Raw genomic sequence first — 19,456 nt, forward strand, 5'->3', positions numbered from 1 at the left:
TTTTGCAGAGCACCAGTTCAACCCTTGTAACTACCAAAGTTACAGTCTCAAAATTTTATTTACGAATAATTATATACAAGAATTATTTCCAAGACCACTGATGATGGATATTTGGCAATACTCGAAACAGCTGTATGGTCAGCCAAAATATCAATTAATTAAAATAATATAAATTGAATTTTTGTTGTTGTAGTTCACTACTGTTCGAAAAACCTCTTTATTATTTTAATTGAATTTTTGGTTAACCATAAAACTGTGTCGAATATTGCAAAATACCCAACATCAATGGCCTTGAAATTATTTCACTGACTCTGAGCTTCAAATTTGGCAGGGCACGTGTTTAACCCTTGGTACTTGCAGTCTCAAAAAATTTATTTACGAATAAGAAATTTTGTTGTTATAGTTCACTATTCTTCAAAACTCTCTATTTAATTTTTATTTTAAAAATTTTTTTGTAATATTTATAATTTTTTATTTACTATATTTATTTAATATATATTTTTTTATTTTTTTTTAATTATAAATTTTTTTTCACAATATAATAATAAAATAATTATTTTATTCAATTACTTGGAAGAGTTCTTGAAAGAGCCATAATAATCCTCTTAGAGGCTTACACATACATTAATTGCCTAATGCCTTGATGTGTTACTTTCAACTCGAACTTCGTTTCAACTGCGTTCGATTAAATTTCAATTCAATTCAATGAAGTTGCATATAATATTTGTATGATGCCAACATGTTGTATTCGCGAGCATGAATTGCTGCACTGAAGGCACACAAGACAAATCATAAACAAACAAAAACTGTAGTTGTCGAAAGAAACGGTAATGGGACGCGTGCGCAAACTTTAATTATTAAATTTACATTCTAATTTTGTTTTTAATTATAATTTAATAACGTGAAGTGGTACAAAAAATAATGATTTGCTTTTAAAAGTATTTATTTGAAAATGATATTTACAAAAGAAAATAAATATTTATATACACAAAAAAAAATAAAAAAAAATATTATTTGTGTTTTTAAAGCACAAATAATACTAAAAAATGAACTCGTAGCTACTCTGATTCAAAAAAAAAAAATATATATATAAAATGTATATAAAATGTATAGAACCAAAAACGAGATCTAGAAAAAAAAATGATGAAACTAGATTCGTACAGTAGACGGGTAAAGCTCTGGCTAACCGCTGCATAGCGCACATCCCATTTAATTTTTTTTTTGTTTTTGTGTTTTATTATTTCCTTGTTTTCTTATTTTTTTTTTGGTGTAAATTGAATTGCGTTTGCTAAGAGCAACTTGCATGAGCACACGAATTTGTTACCTTGCAGGCTGCTTTGCTTTGTGGTTGTGTAATTTTAAAAATAGATTTTGTTTTTCTTCATCCAAATCAACAGATTCTTCCACAGCGGACAGAACGTTTCTTACCTTTAAGCAGAACGAACGTTAAACGGATCTGTTTTTGGCATCGTTTTTTTTATGTTGGCGCTGCTCTCATTAAAAATAAAAAAAAGATTTTTAATAAAGTTACACAAAAGTACATTAAAACTGTGATTTCAAAATAAATTAATAAATATTTTAAAAATCAAACAATTAAATTAATATAAAAAAAAACAAATTAATAATATGTTTGCACTTGCAAAAGAGTTTCAATGTTGTTTCGTAAACAAAATAATAACAAAAATCTGAGTGGACCTTAAAAGTTGCTTTGATTGTTTTTGTTTGGTTGTTTTTTCAAATCAGGTTTGTGTCTTAAGTCTTTTGTGTTTATTCTGTTTTTACAAGTTTTTGTGGTTTGTGCTTGAGTTTTCATGAATTTATGGAATGCACAATTTTGTAAGTAATTTGTGTTCAACGAAGAAAAAAATATTAAAGTTGTTTCAAAACAGGATATTCTGTGCATTTTATTTAAATCAAGTGAGTTGTTATATAATTTTGAAAATTTAATTTCTGATCATAAATAAAATGTATAAAGTGTTATAGCTGCAATAACAAGTGATAAATTTCAAATAATAATTAAAAAGAAGAAAGAAAAAAACACAAAAATCGTGTTAAGTTTTGTTAAAAATGAATTTTTGTGGTCAAGGCAGTGTATTTCATATTAATCAACACTACTGGGTGCAGCAAATAATTGATTTAAGAAATATTTACATTCAAACTGTTATTGTTATTATTATGAGGGGACATAGCACCGCGAACATAAGATCTATTGTGCCCAATAGTTACCATAAACTAGTATAGGAAGTATTCAACTTATGAATATCGATGTATTAATTATTTTCAACGAGATTTATAAAAGTGGTTGGGAAAGAAGTACAGAGTATTTTTGAACAAAGTGATAAACATTCAGGAGGTGATTCCTTGATTCAGCAAAAAAAAAAAATAATTCTAGTTCGAAATTAAATTTTTGTTCTTGTTGACAAAACCGCATTTAACCGAAAGTTATTTGTTTTATATTAGGGGTCTTTGTTGTTGTTGCTGTTGTAGCATAACAGGTTACATATAAAGCAGATGCCATGAGAGGAATTACAGAGAATTACAGAATACATTGATTAAAAGGCGGATAGGTGATGCTACCATCACCTATGGCAGCAAAAAGTATTGTTTAGTAATAAGAATGGATTGAAGCTTGGAGGGATTTAAATTAAAGTCTGTATGGTAATCCAAGAATTCAATTAATTAAAATAATATAAAATGAATTTTTGTTGTTGTTGTTCAATACTGTTCGAAATAGCTCTTTGATTAAATCTACAAGAATCAAATTAAAGAAAAGTATGTGCGTTACGGCAGGAAAATAATTGGGGGAACGTTATGGGAGGGTGAGGGGGGTGTAGGGGTAATCTGTCAGTTATAGCGACTTTAATAACTATTCACCATTAACTTTACTCTAGTTTAAACTACACAGTCGTTACATGTTAGGGATTTTTTCAATAATTTCAGTTATACTGACCCCAAAAATAATCCAGTACACTCAACTTCACTCATGTTTATAACATATATTTGTTCTATTTTAGGGATTATTTTAATAGTTTAGTTGTAGTAACCTCAATAGCGATCTAGTGCATAACAATTGTTCCTTCTTTACAATACATATTTGTTTTATATTACGAATTCTTATAAAAGTTTCAGTTAAAGTGACGTCAATAATGAGATGCATTAGTAATTTAAATATATAACAATAAATATAATTTATTATTATTATTAAAGGTCAAAAAGCACTGTAACCTGAATAGTTTTATTGTACATAGTTTTGATGCTTAATTCTATATATCCAGGTTTTTAAGAAATTTTAGTACAGTTTGGGTTTTGTTTCATAATTTATATGGAACCTATATACCTATAGAGTAGGAAATTCACAAAGAATGTGCTTCGAAACCAGTGTTAGAGAGCCCCAACTTATTTACTTGTTTAAGCAACCTATACAGTAATCAGATAGAGTCCTCAATTTTATTTGCTAAGCAAATAATTTTTCTTTTCGCTAAGATAAGAAGTTGTTTTACTTGACGTCAATTATGAGAGTTTTTGTGAGTCAACAAAAAGGCTCAAGACCATTTAAGGGCATATCTGTTTATCCAATACGATTGCTTAACAAATTATTAGACCGTATTAATGGCTACAACTGCTTTAGCAACATCTAAGGTATCTCCCAGTTATAAGTATTCGTATACACTTATTTTTTCTTTTTATTATACGCTAGATAGGAGTAGATAGTTTCTTAGTACAGAAGAAGTCAGTTTTGGTGTGATTATTATGCCTCTATTCCATATTCCATAAAGCGGTGCTCATATCCTTAAACTTATTGAAGAAAGTAACAGACTAAATACATTTTGAGTAGAGAGTTGGGATGTTCCATATGTTGAAAATCAAAAAAAAAAAACAATCTAGTAAGACCATTTCTAACAAGTTCAAAACTTTCTTTTTGCTTCTTTAAATAGAAAATTTCGTAACTTAGTTTTGTGATTTTACAAATAAGATACACATATAATATATTTTATAATATATTTTACATATATGTTTTATATATATGTTTATTTTATATATGTATACATATACACATATATACATATATATATATATATATGTTAACTGGTACAATTTTGTTGGAATTTTTTTTTGTAAATATATGTAAACGCTTTCTATTGATGTTAATCGTATGCTAATGTGCAGAATCCACAATATTGTTCGCTTCTCTGCTTGATTAATTAATAAATTAGCATATTTGATGCTGTTTTTGCGTGGGAAACTGACATAAATACATTTTTATAACTTCGTTGATTTTTTTCATATAATTGTATATCTCATTTGTAAGAAGAAGAATTTGACTTCTTGACAAGATCTGCTAATGTGAAAAGGCAAAATAATTGTTAATATTAAACAAAATTACTGTGCATTGTTTCAACTGAAATGAGGAAACTTGCTGCATTTATGCAATATCGAACACATGAGATTTTTACAATGCCAATTATATCGCACTAAATGCAGATTTAATTAGTTTTAAATTGGAGTACAGAAAATAATACTATCATTCGACAATTGATATAAGTGGAGTGAAGTACAATTCGTCCGTAGCAATTTTTTTAATGGTTTGTGGGTTTGCGAGTACCAATTCTATTTCAGTTTTCAATACAATTAGCTATTGTCTTTCAATATGTATGTCAAAATTAATAAATCTTTACTTCTTTTATCCACAGAACTCTAGAATGATTCGACACAACACTGCTGACGCATTGTCCCATGGTTACAACAACATCACAACTTTAAGTGCTACACTCAATAACAATGCCAGCCTTCCTGTTTCCAACATTTGTGCTACCAATCCAATAAACAACAGCAATCCACTGGATGCACTGCCAAAACAATTTGTGTTATCCATGAAGACCCTTTTCGATATACTCGATGACCAGCATACAGGGTTTGTAAAGTTGACAGATATTGAGAAAGGTTGGCAAGACGATGGCTGTAAAGGTTTACCGCGTGGCGTTTTAAATTCTTTAAGAAAAGTGACTCCCGTAAATGGTTTACTGTCGTTTGAAAGATTTTGTGCAGGCCTAAAATTGTGTCTTCTACGTAACCAAACAGAATTCAGTGGAAATAGCAATGGGCTTATTTCATCTTCAATAAACAACACATTTGCAGCTAACAAAAGTAAATCTCCAATTAAATTATCGAGACCACCATCAGCACCAGTGCTAGAAATTGAAAATCCACAACCTGCCACACTTTGGTGTGCCAATCCCACAGCAACCGTACGTCCACATATCTCGAATAAGCAAAGAGCTTACAGCATGCCACAATTAAGTCCTGATTCAGAACTTGACGCTGATGTGGCTAATGCTGTCAATAGTGTCTATAACTCACCACCGCCACCACCAAAACCGCCAAGAGCATCAGTTGCTGCTGCTGCGGCTGCTGCTAACAGCGGCATACTTACCACAGTTAATACTACTCCAACGACTTCAATAAACAAGACTGAAATTCGTCATGCTTTGCAGAACTGGCAAATGGGCGTGTTACTCAATGAAATGGACGCTAAAGATGATAAGCGAAAATCAACTTATTTAGGCAGTAATCAATTTCAATATCGTGGCGCTGCAGACGGTGGTTCATCGTCGACAACTGACAGTATAAATAGCACTACTGCACAGCATTTGAAAAAAAATAGCAACAAGCGTCGAGAACCACGTCGTCATACCTTACAGAATGGCATCGACTACAATATGCTTAAGAGATTAAAGCAATATGAAGAGGAACGTGAAGTCCTTCTACTCGGTTTAGATGCCGTTGAAAAGGCAAAAGATTGGTATTTACAACAACTTGCACATATACAGGAAAAAATGAAATACCTCGGACGTATGGGAACACATGTAGTAAGCATTAATACATGCCCAGTGGGATCAAGAGTATTCATATACATTTTCTCTATTTCAGGAACAATGGTCAGAGGAACGTTTAAATTTCCAGCGTACACGCGTTTTAGAGGTGAATAGGAATTTGTCCGCTTTAGCAGATACATGGGAGCGTAGCAGCTTTCCAATTCATTTTAACCTTGCCATACGGAAACCACCGAAAAACACTGCACAGCACATAAACAATGCTGGAACTGTTGGCTTACTGCAACCAGTAGATAGACTGAGACAACAAAACCGGCATCTGACAAATGAAGTTAGTATAAAGACTGATCGAATAACGCTTTTGGAACGCGAGAAACAAGGACTACTGCGTGAACTTTTTGAATTACAGCAACGCACCGGCAGTGTAGCCCGTAACAATGGCTTCATAAGTGCTCTAAGTCAGTCGTCGCCGGTATGCAGTTCTTCATCAGGCGGCTTAGGTGATGCTGATGTTGTGTACTAAGTACTACTACGATTAAATTAATTTTAGCACAAAAAATAAACAGAATTTTTTATTATGTAATAGTATATATTTGTTTAACAAACAATTTTAATTATTTTGGATTTGGGAATCCTCTCATATACTTATTCAACTGCCTATAATTGAGATCTTTGCCAGGTGTTACAATACCTTGGTTTACAGTCTGTTTGGCCTGAAACTTTGAGTCCATAAAATATTTATAGCACCTTTTAAACTGGGTAATTTCTTTGTTGCAATATTGCTCGACAAACTCATTATCTTTTAGACAAGCAAACAGTACACTCATTTCTTGTAGACAAGCGACATCACTTCCTGAATCTGCTTTTCCACTCACTCTGTTTTTTAAACGAAGTGGCAGGATTTCCTGAAACGGCACAGCCTTTTCATTTTGCGGCGTTCGACCTTTATTTTGAAAACCCAGTACAGTAGGAGAGAGACGCATTCTGTAAAAATACAATAATTATATTAATGCATTTTACTCTTATTTTAATTCATTAAACATACTTTTAATTAAATGCAATATTAATTTATGTGGAACACTTATAAAATGTGAACACAATATTTTTATGTCACATACAGCTGATTTGTACTGGACAATTAGTGTTGAGAAGTGTTCGGAAAATAATAAGGTAACCAACAATCACATAATTGTATTTACGATATTATATATCGATTTACGTATTATATAGCAACTTACGATATTCTAACGAATAAATTTTGTTTTATATAAAAATTTTTATTCAGTCATTTATTGAACAAATCTTTCTATTATTATATGCATTAAAACTTTTATTTATAATTGAGAATATAATTTATTGTTTTAATGACCAAACATTTTATTAATAATTTTATTTTTTAGTTTTTTTAAAAAGTTGGTTTTTAAAAAATTTTAAAATTAAGTGCATTATTTACCAATTGACCAATAGTTTTGTTTAAAAAAAAAAATTATTATTTGAAAATATATTCATTAATTCAAATATATGATTATATTTACTTATTAAGTTTTCTGATATAAAAAAAACATTCAGAAACTTTCTAAATACACAAAACTATTTGCTATCAAAAACGGTTTCTATCAACGATTATTTATTGTATAAATATAACACAGAAAGTTCCTGAAAGTTTGACTAATAAAATTGTCATATTATTAGACAATAGAAATGCAGTCAGTGAAATTAACCTTTTGGATTGCTATTTCTCAGATATTTTTCTTTTCGAAAAAATCTTTATGGTTTCAATTTATGTTTACTTTCTGACAATGGAAATTCTCTCACTGCAACTAACCGTTTATAAGTATTTTTTAAATAATTTTTTCGAAAGAATCTGATTGCTTTCAATTTCGAGTTTTCATTTTTATATGTTAGAATTACTTTGAAATGCTGTCGTTCGCCGTTAATCGTACCTGCAAAAGTTCGTTCGTTAAAACGTTCTGGTGTGGATATACCTTTACAAACCTAAAACATGAATTTGATGCATTGAATGTAAAATTTACTTTTGTGAAAATAGTTAATCATTTTGACAATAAAGTTGAAAAATTGAATAATATCTATTAAAAATATTATACAATACATTTTTTATTTTTCTATTTTTATAACAAGGGAAACTGTCAAATCGCTGCAGAAAATCGTTTTGCAGCACTGAAATTTTCTTTCCGACCTAGAATGTCAATGAAACAATAGTAGAATAAAGATATTTCTGCTTGAAAGTGTATTAACAAGTTGTGTGATTTTTTTAAATATCTTATTAAATTAATTATATTGTTTTATATATGTAAAAATCTGAAAATATGTCTGATAATGGACGTAGTGGTACTGGCAACGCAACTGGGGATGATGGCAGGAATCCAGACGATCCCAGTAGTTCAATGCCGAGCAGTAATCCCGAAACTTCCACTCCTTTAATATCTAAACGCCTATTGTCTCGTTTTCATCCTTATCATGGAGCAAACATAATTCTTTGTGATGATAATACGGTTGCATACCGTAAAACTAGCTTTGCAGATGCACTTATATTTTCCGAGAAGCCGCTGCAACCGGGCGAAATTTTTTTAGTTGAAATCGAGAAAAATGAACATGGTTGGTCAGGTCATATGCGATTGGGACTGACGCAGTTAGCACCAGATTCCATTGGCACAAGAGGCAACGGTTTACCGCAATTTGCACTTCCAGATTTAGCAAATATGGGTACTAGTTGGATATATCCAATATCCAAATTCGAATCCGTTCCCAATGATACTCTTAATATTTATCCACTCAGTTTTGGCCAATGCTACAATTTACTACACCAAATACCAAACAAGACGGATGCAATGAGAAGTATGTTTAAATATTAAAACTAAAGCATATGTGTGATAAGCGCAAATTAAATAGACATTTTTTTTCATAAATACATTTTTCTTGGTAGAGGTTATGAATCCCTTCAATATTTAACATGAATACGTAAAATTAAATAATACGTAAAATTAAATAATACGTAAAATTAAATAATTGTTTATTGAATCTTAAAATTAAATAATTGTTTATAAAATCTTATGTTAATACAGATAAAATTCTTGGTGAATCTATATATGTGCGTACCCCGCGGGGAATGGTTTTAAAAAGTTTACTTCGACCGGCTGATGCTAATTCCGGTATTTTGTTAACGGATAGAGGTTCGCGTATTGGTGTTGTGTTTGTGCCGACTCAACAGGATAAAAATAAAGCAGAAATGCATTTCATAATAAATGGTGTAGATCAAGGGCCCTGTACACGAGACATACCAATGGACAAATCTCCATTACACGTTGTCCTGGATGTTTATGGCACAACAAAACAAATTCGTATTATACAACTTTATGGCAGTAAGTTTAATTTTAGTTTCATAATAATCGAGCAATTTATTTGTATTTATTAATTTGTTTATTTCGTTTAGTTGTGTCCTTGCAAAATGCGTGCCGTGATGCTATTCTCATGCGTACAAGAGCACAAGATGTTGGATCGTTACCACTACCTGATCGCTTAAAGCAATTTTTGCTTCGAAATGATTAAACAAAAAATGTCTTTGTCCAGTACATAAAATTAGAAATAAGAAATTATGATGTGATTTACTGTTGCACTGAAATTGGATATTAATTTATGAGTTTGAGTGTAGCATTAAGAAGGCGTAACATATATAAATTATGAGTACGATAGAAAAATTAATATAAAAATATATTCAACTTTTACTTAATACAATAAGTAAAGTTGCAGCATAGATAATTTTAAATATCATTAGTCAAAAAAAAAAAAAAAAATAAATAAATTTAAAAAATATTTTAAATTAAATTTACAAGTTTATTTATCTACCTGTACATTCTATTTATATATAACATATAAAATAGCTGCAAAACAAATAGAAATATCTTGTTAAAATACTATAATATTTTTATAAAATATATATATATATAATTTCGTAGTTAAAGTTATGTTTCTTTTGTTTTTATTATGACCACTTTTATTACATAAGTTCATAATGTATTATAATAATCACTGACGAAATGTATTAAAATTATATGACATATATGTATATGCTCAAATTTTGTATATATAGTTTCAAGAGATGACTTCATATGTTTATAATTGCTTTATATTAGTTTTATCCGTTTAGAAAGCAAACGAATTATTTAGAACCAGAGTATGCAAATGCAAAAATATCGACAATAATTATTTTTGTCATTACGTCAAGATCAGATGTGATGGCTTAATAAATTTATAATTTTTATTATTTTCATATTTTAAATCTTAATTTATTATAAAAATGTTTTATTAAACATTGTTTGTAATTCATACTGTTAAAAAGTTGTGTCTGATATTTACACTAAAGAATAATTGTATATAACAACAGATTTGTTAAATCTATACATAATTTTTAAGTTTTTTTTTATTGAAATTTAATATAAACAATATTAATTATCTATTATCAATCAAATTACAAAAGATAAACCCTATTATCTTTATTTGAAATTGCAATTAAATCAATAGCGAAGTCAAAAATTTAATAAATAATATAATATTTTATTAATTAATTTATTAATTTAATAAATAATAATAATTTATTAATTAATATATTTTATTTACACATTTAATAATTTTGTGCTGTAACCTTATTAGAAAAGAGAAAGTAAAATATATTTATAAACTAATTGCACTTGATTTTTTATTTTATTAAAATTTTTCTTTTTACGTACAAATTTTATGATTGTATTGATTATTATTCAAAAAGCACAATGAGAAATTCATAAGTCATGAACATATTTTATACGACTTCATATTCGAATAAAAGATGTGAATCTTAGATGTATTATTTTGAAATTAAAATTAAAATTACATAAAATGTGAAATTGTTTTTTCAAGCAAGTCAAATAAATAAATAAATATATATATACATATAAGTTAATTAAACTAATTTTTATTTTTGTAATACTATTTCAAAACTGGAAGTATAAATACTGATCACTTAGTAAAAAAGTGAATGCATTTTTTTAACAAATTCTATAGAAATATTCTACAGCAATATGTTAAACGTGCACAAAATTTATTAATTATATATAACTGCTATATACTCAATATTGTTATATAAGTTTGGCTAAGGTATTTATTTAAAAGAGGCAAGAATATAAAGAAAATCTGTGCTTCGTTTATGGTTATTTGCGTAACATATTTGTGAGGAACATAAACACAATATTAAAGATGTTAATTTCTAATATCTTATATTTATATTAGATATTAATATATTTATTTTCTAATTTCTAATCTATAGATTTGAATTAAATTACTTCAGCACTGTTCTTCGATCTAATAAAAAAAATAGTTTGTAGAACTTTAATATGTCGTAGTTGAATCGTCTAAATTGATTTTTGATTCTAAAGTAGAATGTTTCGTTTCCATTAAAGTACTTAAAATTACTTTTTATTTTTTACCACACACTTCCATAGATTGCTACTCTACTTAAAATCAATAACAAAATGTCTAATAGTAATAAACTATTTCTCGCAACAAAAAAAAAAAAACTAATTATTGAGACAAAATAGGCGATCACTCACACACATTTAAAAAATAATGTTATATAGATACGGTGATCTCAAGAAGCTAGATTCCACTTCAGCCAAATGACTAAATATAGTACACAGATGTCTGTTGAGGATTGGGAAATTTCTTCAAGCTTTTAATAAAGTTCAAGAATTTGTAACAAAAAAGTGTTTGTTAAAGTTATTAAAACATTATTATGTTTTAACTATTATTAAAGCTAAATTAGTTATATATAAACATTTTATTTTATATATTCTAATATTGTATAGGATAAGCTAGGCTGGGCTGATTATACACAGCTTTTTTAATTTTATAATAATAAAGCATTTTTTCCACTTTATTTTTTCCATTTATTCCAGTACCAATAAATAATTTAACGCGATATAAAAAATAAATATACGTAAAATTATAATTAGTAAACAGTAGTAGTTACACAGTTAAGAGAATAACTTTTCGCAGGTTGAAGACAATTATTATAATTTAGAATCAATCCAGTGATCATGAGAAACTGAATATTATTATACTTATGATCTGAACTCAAAACTAGTTAAGTTTTAATCAAATTTAAATTTTGTTTTACTTTTCAGAAAGACTCATGTACCATCAATTTTAATATGTTTATTACTAGATCCACGAAAAGGGCGATCCTGCACTTGCGCGGAATTAGTCTATTGGTCATCGCAATTAAGGTCTTTGAAGCGTACTGTATTAAGAACTGAAGCCAATGGTCAACAAACTGATTAGTATAGCTTCTAACCCGGCTTAACTCTGATTTCAATGCCACTCTTAATACTTCGACTAAAAGCAGTCTATGCTATATTCTATATATCTGAATGTTACTTACTGTTGTTGTTGTTGTAACCCGCTGAGACCTATAAGCAGATAAACATGAAAGGATACACATGACGATTGCATGAGTAGGGAAGTAGGTGAAGGGGGGACGGAATAAGGATGTGGGTGGGTATATATCACGTCATCCTGGATCCAGGCGGAGAAACCTGGCCACTTCAATGGGGTGAGTCCAAAGGTTGATTCGACGAAGGTTTGTGTGTGCAGAAGGACAGGTGAACAGATGGGCGACGTCATGGGGAGAAGAGCTGCAGCTAGGGCACACATTGTGGACGTGTTTATGCACGACAAGTAAGTGTTTAGCACTCGGCTATATCCTGATCTCAATTGAGTTAGGACAGTTCATTTGGGGAGATTTCCGAAGGAGGCCTATTAAGTATCTTAAAGAAGATACTGCATCTGTGTGGAGTATCGCGTGGTTTCAAGAACGGTCGGGTCTACGTCTCGGAGCCACTCGTCACCTACGACGACCAAGTATCGTTCAACACCTCTCAAAGGGACCTCACAAGCAGGTATGTGTTTGTTGACATATGTCGTTATTTACTGTAGTCCTCTTCTCCTCGTAGAGCATAGATATATACTATATTTATTTAAATTTAATATCCGGCAGAGCTTGTATGTTCATGTACAATGACTGGGCTAAATCAATAGCTCAGTGAGGATTGCGAATAATTTCAAAAGCTGTTCGCTGATTTCTTAACGTGTGATTTCTTTAACCTAATGTTGGAAACTATAATTCGAATAGCAGAATTGAGCTATATTGACACATTTTTCTATAAAAGTATAGTATTGCTGGCATATGTTGACGACTTTGACATTGTTGGCCTATAAAATCCCGGTGTTAGTTCAGTTTTTTATGTGAAAAACAAAACTAGGTGATGAAATGGGTCTTATGTGGTATATGAGTACAAAACAAAATATTTTATGTCAATGAACATATCCCTTAGGTGCCTTAAAATCCAAGTCACTATAGACGATAAGCGATAAATTTCAAGTTGTTAACAAATAGAACGTTAGTTAAGAGATTTAACAAAGACTCATTTTTGCCAAAAGTTGTTATCATGTTCAGAAATCATATTCAAAAAATATCATATGATGCTTGCTTTGCTTTATGGTGCAGAAGTTTGGAGAATAGCCAACAGCGATTGGAAGACATTAGGACCAGTAGGTAGTATAAGTATAATACATTATACAGTACAATACATTATACAGTATAATACATTATACTTATCAGTATTTTTGTTGTTGACCTAAATGGTTTTAATATAAGAGAATATCTTCGTATGAAATTCTTGTATACTAATGTAGTTTGACAAATAGATATTCTATAAAAAGGCTCCAGTTTTATGATGTGTATTTTGGCATATTGGCATTTTGAATTGTTAGTTTTTTAAAATCGAATTCCTTATAGCCGTGAACTTAAATTAGAGATATGTGTAGCTTCAGATCAATATGAATATAGCAGTCTAAGAATTCTTAGACGACTTAAATTATTTTCAGATCAAGATGGATATAGTGGTCTAAATGAGAGTTTTTTGAAGCTTTAGATTAAGATTTAAGAATGCTTAGATATGCATAGAGATAATTTCTCCAAATATTTAAAAATACTTACGCTTTATTTTCGCAACCTGGACCATTCTGTAACATAAATATCAGTGCTAAACGCTTCTATCTAAAAAGTTGTGAGTATATTCCCATTGAAGTGAGTAGCTTAAGTTGATATAGAGTCACTACCATTTTTTTTGTTTTCAAGTTTCGATCCATTAGTTTCGCATTCTAGGCCATTCTGTAACATAAATATCAATGGCAAACACTTCTATCTAAAAAGTTGTGAGTAAATTCCCATTGAAGTGAGTAGCTTACTTCTAAGTTGATGTAGAGTCACTACCATTTTCTTTGTTTTCAAGTTTCGATCCATTAGTGAACAGTATCAAGTCTCTATTCTGTATATGTTTTTTTATAAAACTACTATACAGTATTAAAACTTATATTAAATTAATATTGAAGCACCAATTAAGCGCTACATTGTGAATATCAGTGCCTAGTCATAAACATTTTTATAGCTAAATTGTTGTTAAATGGAACAATTAAATTCATTACGACCTATCCATAATGGGTAATTTATATAAAAATATGTTTCGTTTTATACGAAGAGTTCAAAATTATAACAAATTATGTTTGTAGTGCAAATAAAGTTTAGAGCCAGTAAAAGATTAATTAATGGTAATAGTAATTTTTGGGTACTTAGCAGGGTGTATCAACTAAATTGAGTAATATTAACACAGTATACTTTAATATTTTTTTACCAAAGTTGAGGAACGTGATATAGTCATTAAATGCCTTTGATTCATCTGAAAAAGTAAACGAATATTTTTATCTTTAATCGATATAAGAATATACGTTTGGATTTGGACTTAATGTTTGAGCTTGAACCAATGCAAATTAAAGTACATTTATTCTACTTTCAATTTGAGTCAATGAGGAACAAAATCTGTACGGAACTGAGAATTAAACGAGAACGAGAATAGTTGCTTCGTGCCGATTATAGCCAAATTAATGTTTCAACAGCAATAAAAATTATGAATTCTAAAAATATTAACATTTAAACATTATAAGAACAATATTATTCTTTCATCACGTTAAATAATACAAAAATATTACAAAACCTAAAACGCCGTTCAGATTCACTTTTTGCACTTCTCAGTTCGCAGAGATGCAGTGATGCAGCATCCGATGCAGAGCTTCATCGTGATTAAATTTCATTGTTTGAAGTCACCACTGAACTCCATTGAAGCAAACAAATCTTTTTACGATTTACGTGCGCTTTTAGGTCAAAAAAAGATTTTTTTGGATTTCTTCTCTTTTTTTGAACAAATTTTAAATACATTGAATTAACTAATGAGAAAAAAAAACATCTATAAAATGATAAAAAAATTTTATTGGTGAAGATTTTTGCATGTTAAAGAGGTTGTTTTACTCATGTTTTCTATTCTTTGGATCGTTGTTTTGCATAGATTCATAAGTGAAGAAGTTCGCAGATGAAAATGCAGAGCCTCTATATTTCGGAGTGTGAGAATTGTGCGAATTTATTTGCATTAATACTTCGAGTAGATAATTTTAATGTAAGCAAATTTTTTAAACTCAATTAGGTAATGAAGTGTTAAACTAACTGTATAATTAATTAAATGATTAATTATCTGAGTTTAATAATGTATTCATTACGTTAATGTGATGAAGACATAATAAATATCCTATAACCATTTGGAGACTAAAAAAAAGAAGTCAAACTATAATATGGATAAAATAATAAAATACATAATATTCGTTAAAACAAACATACATATTAAAAAGAGTAGCAATAGTACACTTTTTTGATTGGATAATTCAACAAAGTTATTTAAGTGCTTGTAGTTAGCATTACCAGTAGTGAAGTTGGTAAAATGTTTAATATCAGTTTAGGCAAAAAGTATGTAGCGTTTATCTATTCAGTTAATTTTCAAAACTTTACACGGTTAATTAGATAGCAATTATTTTATTTTTATTAGATAGATTATAAATTTAGTGATTATTGATAAACCTTGTAGTGATATTAGTGCCAGTTAATACTTATTGGAAAGTAAATAAAAATGAAATTTTTATATTTACAGAGTAATCCATTTTGTTGTTTGAAAAACGAAGAAATATAAAACACACATGTGATTAAGATTTAAGATCTCAATATTGTTTGGATCCGGCCATTAGGTGAGTAAAACATCATTCTAATAGGGCGTCTACACTGGCTGCACTTTGGCAAGATTTTTATTTACGAAAGCAAATATCTATTACTTTCGAATTTTATTAAGAATAAAAACTTGTATGTGTTAGTGAAAAAGTGCGAATTTATAGAAAAATTTTGTCAAAATCTTGCCAGTGTAGATACAGCGTAATGTCCTTTGCCTGACATCTTATAGTACCCAATATTTTTGAAGTGAATTGTCGGAACATGGATGACAATAGCTCGGTAATTACTTGGTAGATGTTCGGCAAGATGTTTTAAAGATGACGAGAGTTTTGGTACCCAATTTTCATCACCAAAACGAAATCACACTTTGGGGAAATATCATCCCGCAAGCAAGCCAAAACAGGACGTGTTGTAGATTGTGGCTATGTCATGTTGAATCCATATTGTGTGAATCGGATTATTTTACCTTGCATGGTTGTTGTAGGATGTTAAATCTGAACTTAATATGGACAGAGTTGTGAAGGCTCAGTCGTTTCAACAGTTTAAAGAATTGGCTGATTTTGGTCTCTAAGAGATAAATTTTGTTAAGATGGTACATCATGGAATATATATAAATATATATAATATATTTTTACAATATGAAAAAATCTGTACTTATTATAGTGATAGAACTCTATCGCAATACCACAAAAGGGTTCACTTTCGTTTTAGAATTGTGTAAGTTTGCTATGGTTGGTCTTCAACCAAAAAAGTCAATGATATTATGGATAAGACCTAAAAAGACTAGCATATGAATAGTAAAGACGTCTTCAAATTTTTTTTAAATCAATTGCATACAGCGAAACACTGCAAAGAAACTTTGTGATTTGAATACAAAAAAACAAAAATCTGAGTAACACTGTTTTACAGATACAAAATTGACTTCAAAATGGGTTGGTTAAAATGCTGAATCGATGCATGAATTCAATCAGTACTTTCATATCTTATCTTTGTTACCAACGGATTGTTAGGTTGTTACTGGTACTCACCTGAGCGGATTACTGCCTTCCTTCAAAGAGTAGTGTATGTAGAAAGGAAATAAAAATTAATTTTCCTTTACAGTGGTGTAATTACCAGTTCCATAAGAGCTTCTTGCATGCCTAATCCTTTTCTCGCCAGTTTTTTGAGTGCAAACGGCATCTTCTTCCAATTTTCAAAGGTAAAACATTGAAATTTCACATGTATGGAGTCATTATTTAAACCAACCTATTTTGAGATCAATTTTATACCAGTAGGAAATGTTTTTTAGATTGGAACAAAGACTACTTATAGTACGTTTCCACTGACTTAGAGCAGCTAACTTACTTGAGATTCAAGTAATTCAAGCACTCTCAGGTAAGTTAACTTGACTAATGAAGCCAGTCAAACTTTTTTGAACACTGATTTTAAAAATAAAGGGAATAGGCAAAAATTTTTAATGCAGTTACTCGTACTTTATCGAATTTTAAGTTTTACTCTTAAAGCCTAATTTTTTCAGACATTCACTTCTACTCCAACAAACCGTAACCTTACTTGGATCCAACTAATCTGTACACATCATCTTTACTTCTTTGTCTTGATCATTCATTATTTTACTTATCAGAAATAATTAGTGTTAAATATTGCGATTGTCAACGTAATTATTTAAAAACTATAATTATTTGAAAATTTATTATTATCTATACATCACTAGGTAACGATGTTTGACAAAAGTATATATGAATGTACATATGTAAGTATATGAAGAACATTATGTGTAATTATAGAACATTTGATGCAACGATTAGCAAAGTGAACGTCATATGATGTGATGAACCGTTTTTCAAGGCAATTTTCTGGCGTTCTATTGACGATAAAAAAATTTGTCAAGGTAACACAGCTGGATAGTAAAATATTAGTATAAGTATATATACAAACTATAAATATAACTAATAATTGTGATTTTCTATATTTATAATATTTTGCACTTTTTAAATTTTATGAAAGGTTACAGAATTTTTAAATGTGATTAATTGTTTGGTACGTCAGAAAAGCGCTTCTGAAGTGAACTTTGTTACTTCACATATGGAATATTCATATTCATATTCATATTCATATTCATATTCATACTATTAATTACTGACAAGCAAGGAGATGTAAGTTTGTCTTAAGATTGCGTACTTACGAATATTTAGATGAAATCACGATCATCGCAAAATTCTTTGATGTGTTAGAGTAAAAGTACCTATCATAATTTGTAGGAGTTAAACTTCGTGTTTTAATTGTATTCAGTAGCTGAGAGGGATCATAAATATACAATATTTCATGAGCGCTTTAGAGTTGTTAAAGTATTATTACACACTGAACAAATAGAACAATAATGACCTTTAAAATTCACATTGTAATTCATTCAATAATTGTAGTAACATATGGAACTTCGACAGTTCACACAATTGATTCTTTATACCAAAAATACAAACAGATACATACTAAGATGAGATATAAAATTTTATAAGCAACTGTCCAATGTTTATGGTAGTTTATGGATTTATTTTTTGATTATGCAGACAAATTTAGCTTCAGCAAATTTTGTAAAAGTATAAAGTTGAAATCATATATCTGACTGTATTTCAGTTTGTTTAAAAAATTAAATTGCTTTTTTTACTACGTAAACACCTTAAGGCGGATCATAATTATAGTTGGATATATATCATATTGATCTCTACCGAACAAGTATTCCATGTGTAAGATCATAGTTCTGAGTGTTGTAGTTGGTTTAGTATAATAATAAAATAATCATTTATATTAAGACTATGCAGGTCAATAAACCTTCCCATGATTAAATTCATCATCAGCTTTGTCTTGTTTTTGAGATAGTCCGCTTTTTGGAAAAGCTTTAGAATTTGGTCTTAACCGAGTCTATCCTAAGATCATATTTTTTATCTTTTTATGATTACGGCTTATTACAATTGAAAGTGAAAGTCATTGTGAGATTTCAACCCACTAAAATTATGCGGGTGCATTTCAGATCACTAAGCTCAAATGTACCATATGTATCCTCAAACCTACAGGAGTTTTAGTTTCTCTTTAAAGCGATCACAATGAATAACTGTTTGTTCTACGCCTACAGCAACATTTTGATAGTTTAGAATAAAGGAACTATATGGGTTAAATAGAAGTCCAATTCACAATGTTTTCTTGTCACCTATTCTTCAATGTTGGGAATGAGTATATAGGTAAAGCGTCCTTTGGACGACTGCTTCCACCTTTGTTGCTATTTTTAAGTAAATACGAACGTTCGTCAGATTTTGGAACTGTCGTCGGTATTACTTACTTGTAATAATTTTCATTAAAGCCATAAATTGCATTATCTAATAAACGCAGGCAACACGCAAAGTACTGTGTCTATACGATTAGACGAATCTAGAGGTTTTTTTTTTGGCCGCCTATATACAAGCGACATAAAATATAA

The 19,456-nt window shown here is 29.5% G+C and overlaps 3 protein-coding genes across 4 annotated transcripts; 2 read left to right on the forward strand and 1 right to left on the reverse strand.

Annotated features, from left to right (window-relative positions):
• The first annotated feature begins 1,653 nt into the window (after window positions 1–1,653).
• On the forward strand, window positions 1,654–6,418 carry LOC119684009. 2 transcript variants are annotated; one of them, XM_038097939.1, is made up of 3 exons: window positions 1,654–1,743; window positions 4,692–5,867; window positions 5,929–6,418. In XM_038097939.1, exons 2-3 carry the CDS (start codon window positions 4,701–4,703, stop codon window positions 6,352–6,354), a joined length of 1,593 nt encoding a protein of 530 aa, XP_037953867.1. In that variant the 5' UTR covers window positions 1,654–1,743; window positions 4,692–4,700; the 3' UTR covers window positions 6,355–6,418. The 2 variants fall into 2 exon arrangements, with proteins under 2 accessions (XP_037953867.1, XP_037953866.1); XM_038097938.1 differs by lacking the exon at window positions 1,654–1,743 and having other exon boundaries at window positions 4,318–5,867.
• On the reverse strand, window positions 6,406–6,980 carry LOC119684010 (coiled-coil-helix-coiled-coil-helix domain-containing protein 1). Its single transcript, XM_038097941.1, has 2 exons — window positions 6,877–6,980; window positions 6,406–6,815 (listed from the first exon to the last, which is right to left on the reverse strand). Exon 2 carries the CDS (start codon window positions 6,812–6,814, stop codon window positions 6,446–6,448), a length of 369 nt encoding a protein of 122 aa, XP_037953869.1. The 5' UTR covers window position 6,815; window positions 6,877–6,980; the 3' UTR covers window positions 6,406–6,445.
• Window positions 6,981–7,949: 969 nt separating this feature from the next.
• LOC119684470 (neuralized-like protein 2) lies at window positions 7,950–9,622 on the forward strand. The gene is made up of 3 exons (XM_038098515.1): window positions 7,950–8,687; window positions 8,915–9,211; window positions 9,283–9,622. The coding sequence occupies exons 1-3, from the start codon at window positions 8,159–8,161 to the stop codon at window positions 9,396–9,398; spliced, it is 942 nt and encodes a 313-aa protein (XP_037954443.1). The 5' UTR covers window positions 7,950–8,158; the 3' UTR covers window positions 9,399–9,622.
• The last annotated feature ends 9,834 nt before the right edge of the window (window positions 9,623–19,456 follow it).

This window comes from Teleopsis dalmanni, chromosome 2, assembly GCF_002237135.1.
Source record: "Teleopsis dalmanni isolate 2A chromosome 2, ASM223713v2, whole genome shotgun sequence".
Lineage (NCBI taxonomy): Eukaryota > Metazoa > Arthropoda > Insecta > Diptera > Diopsidae > Teleopsis > Teleopsis dalmanni.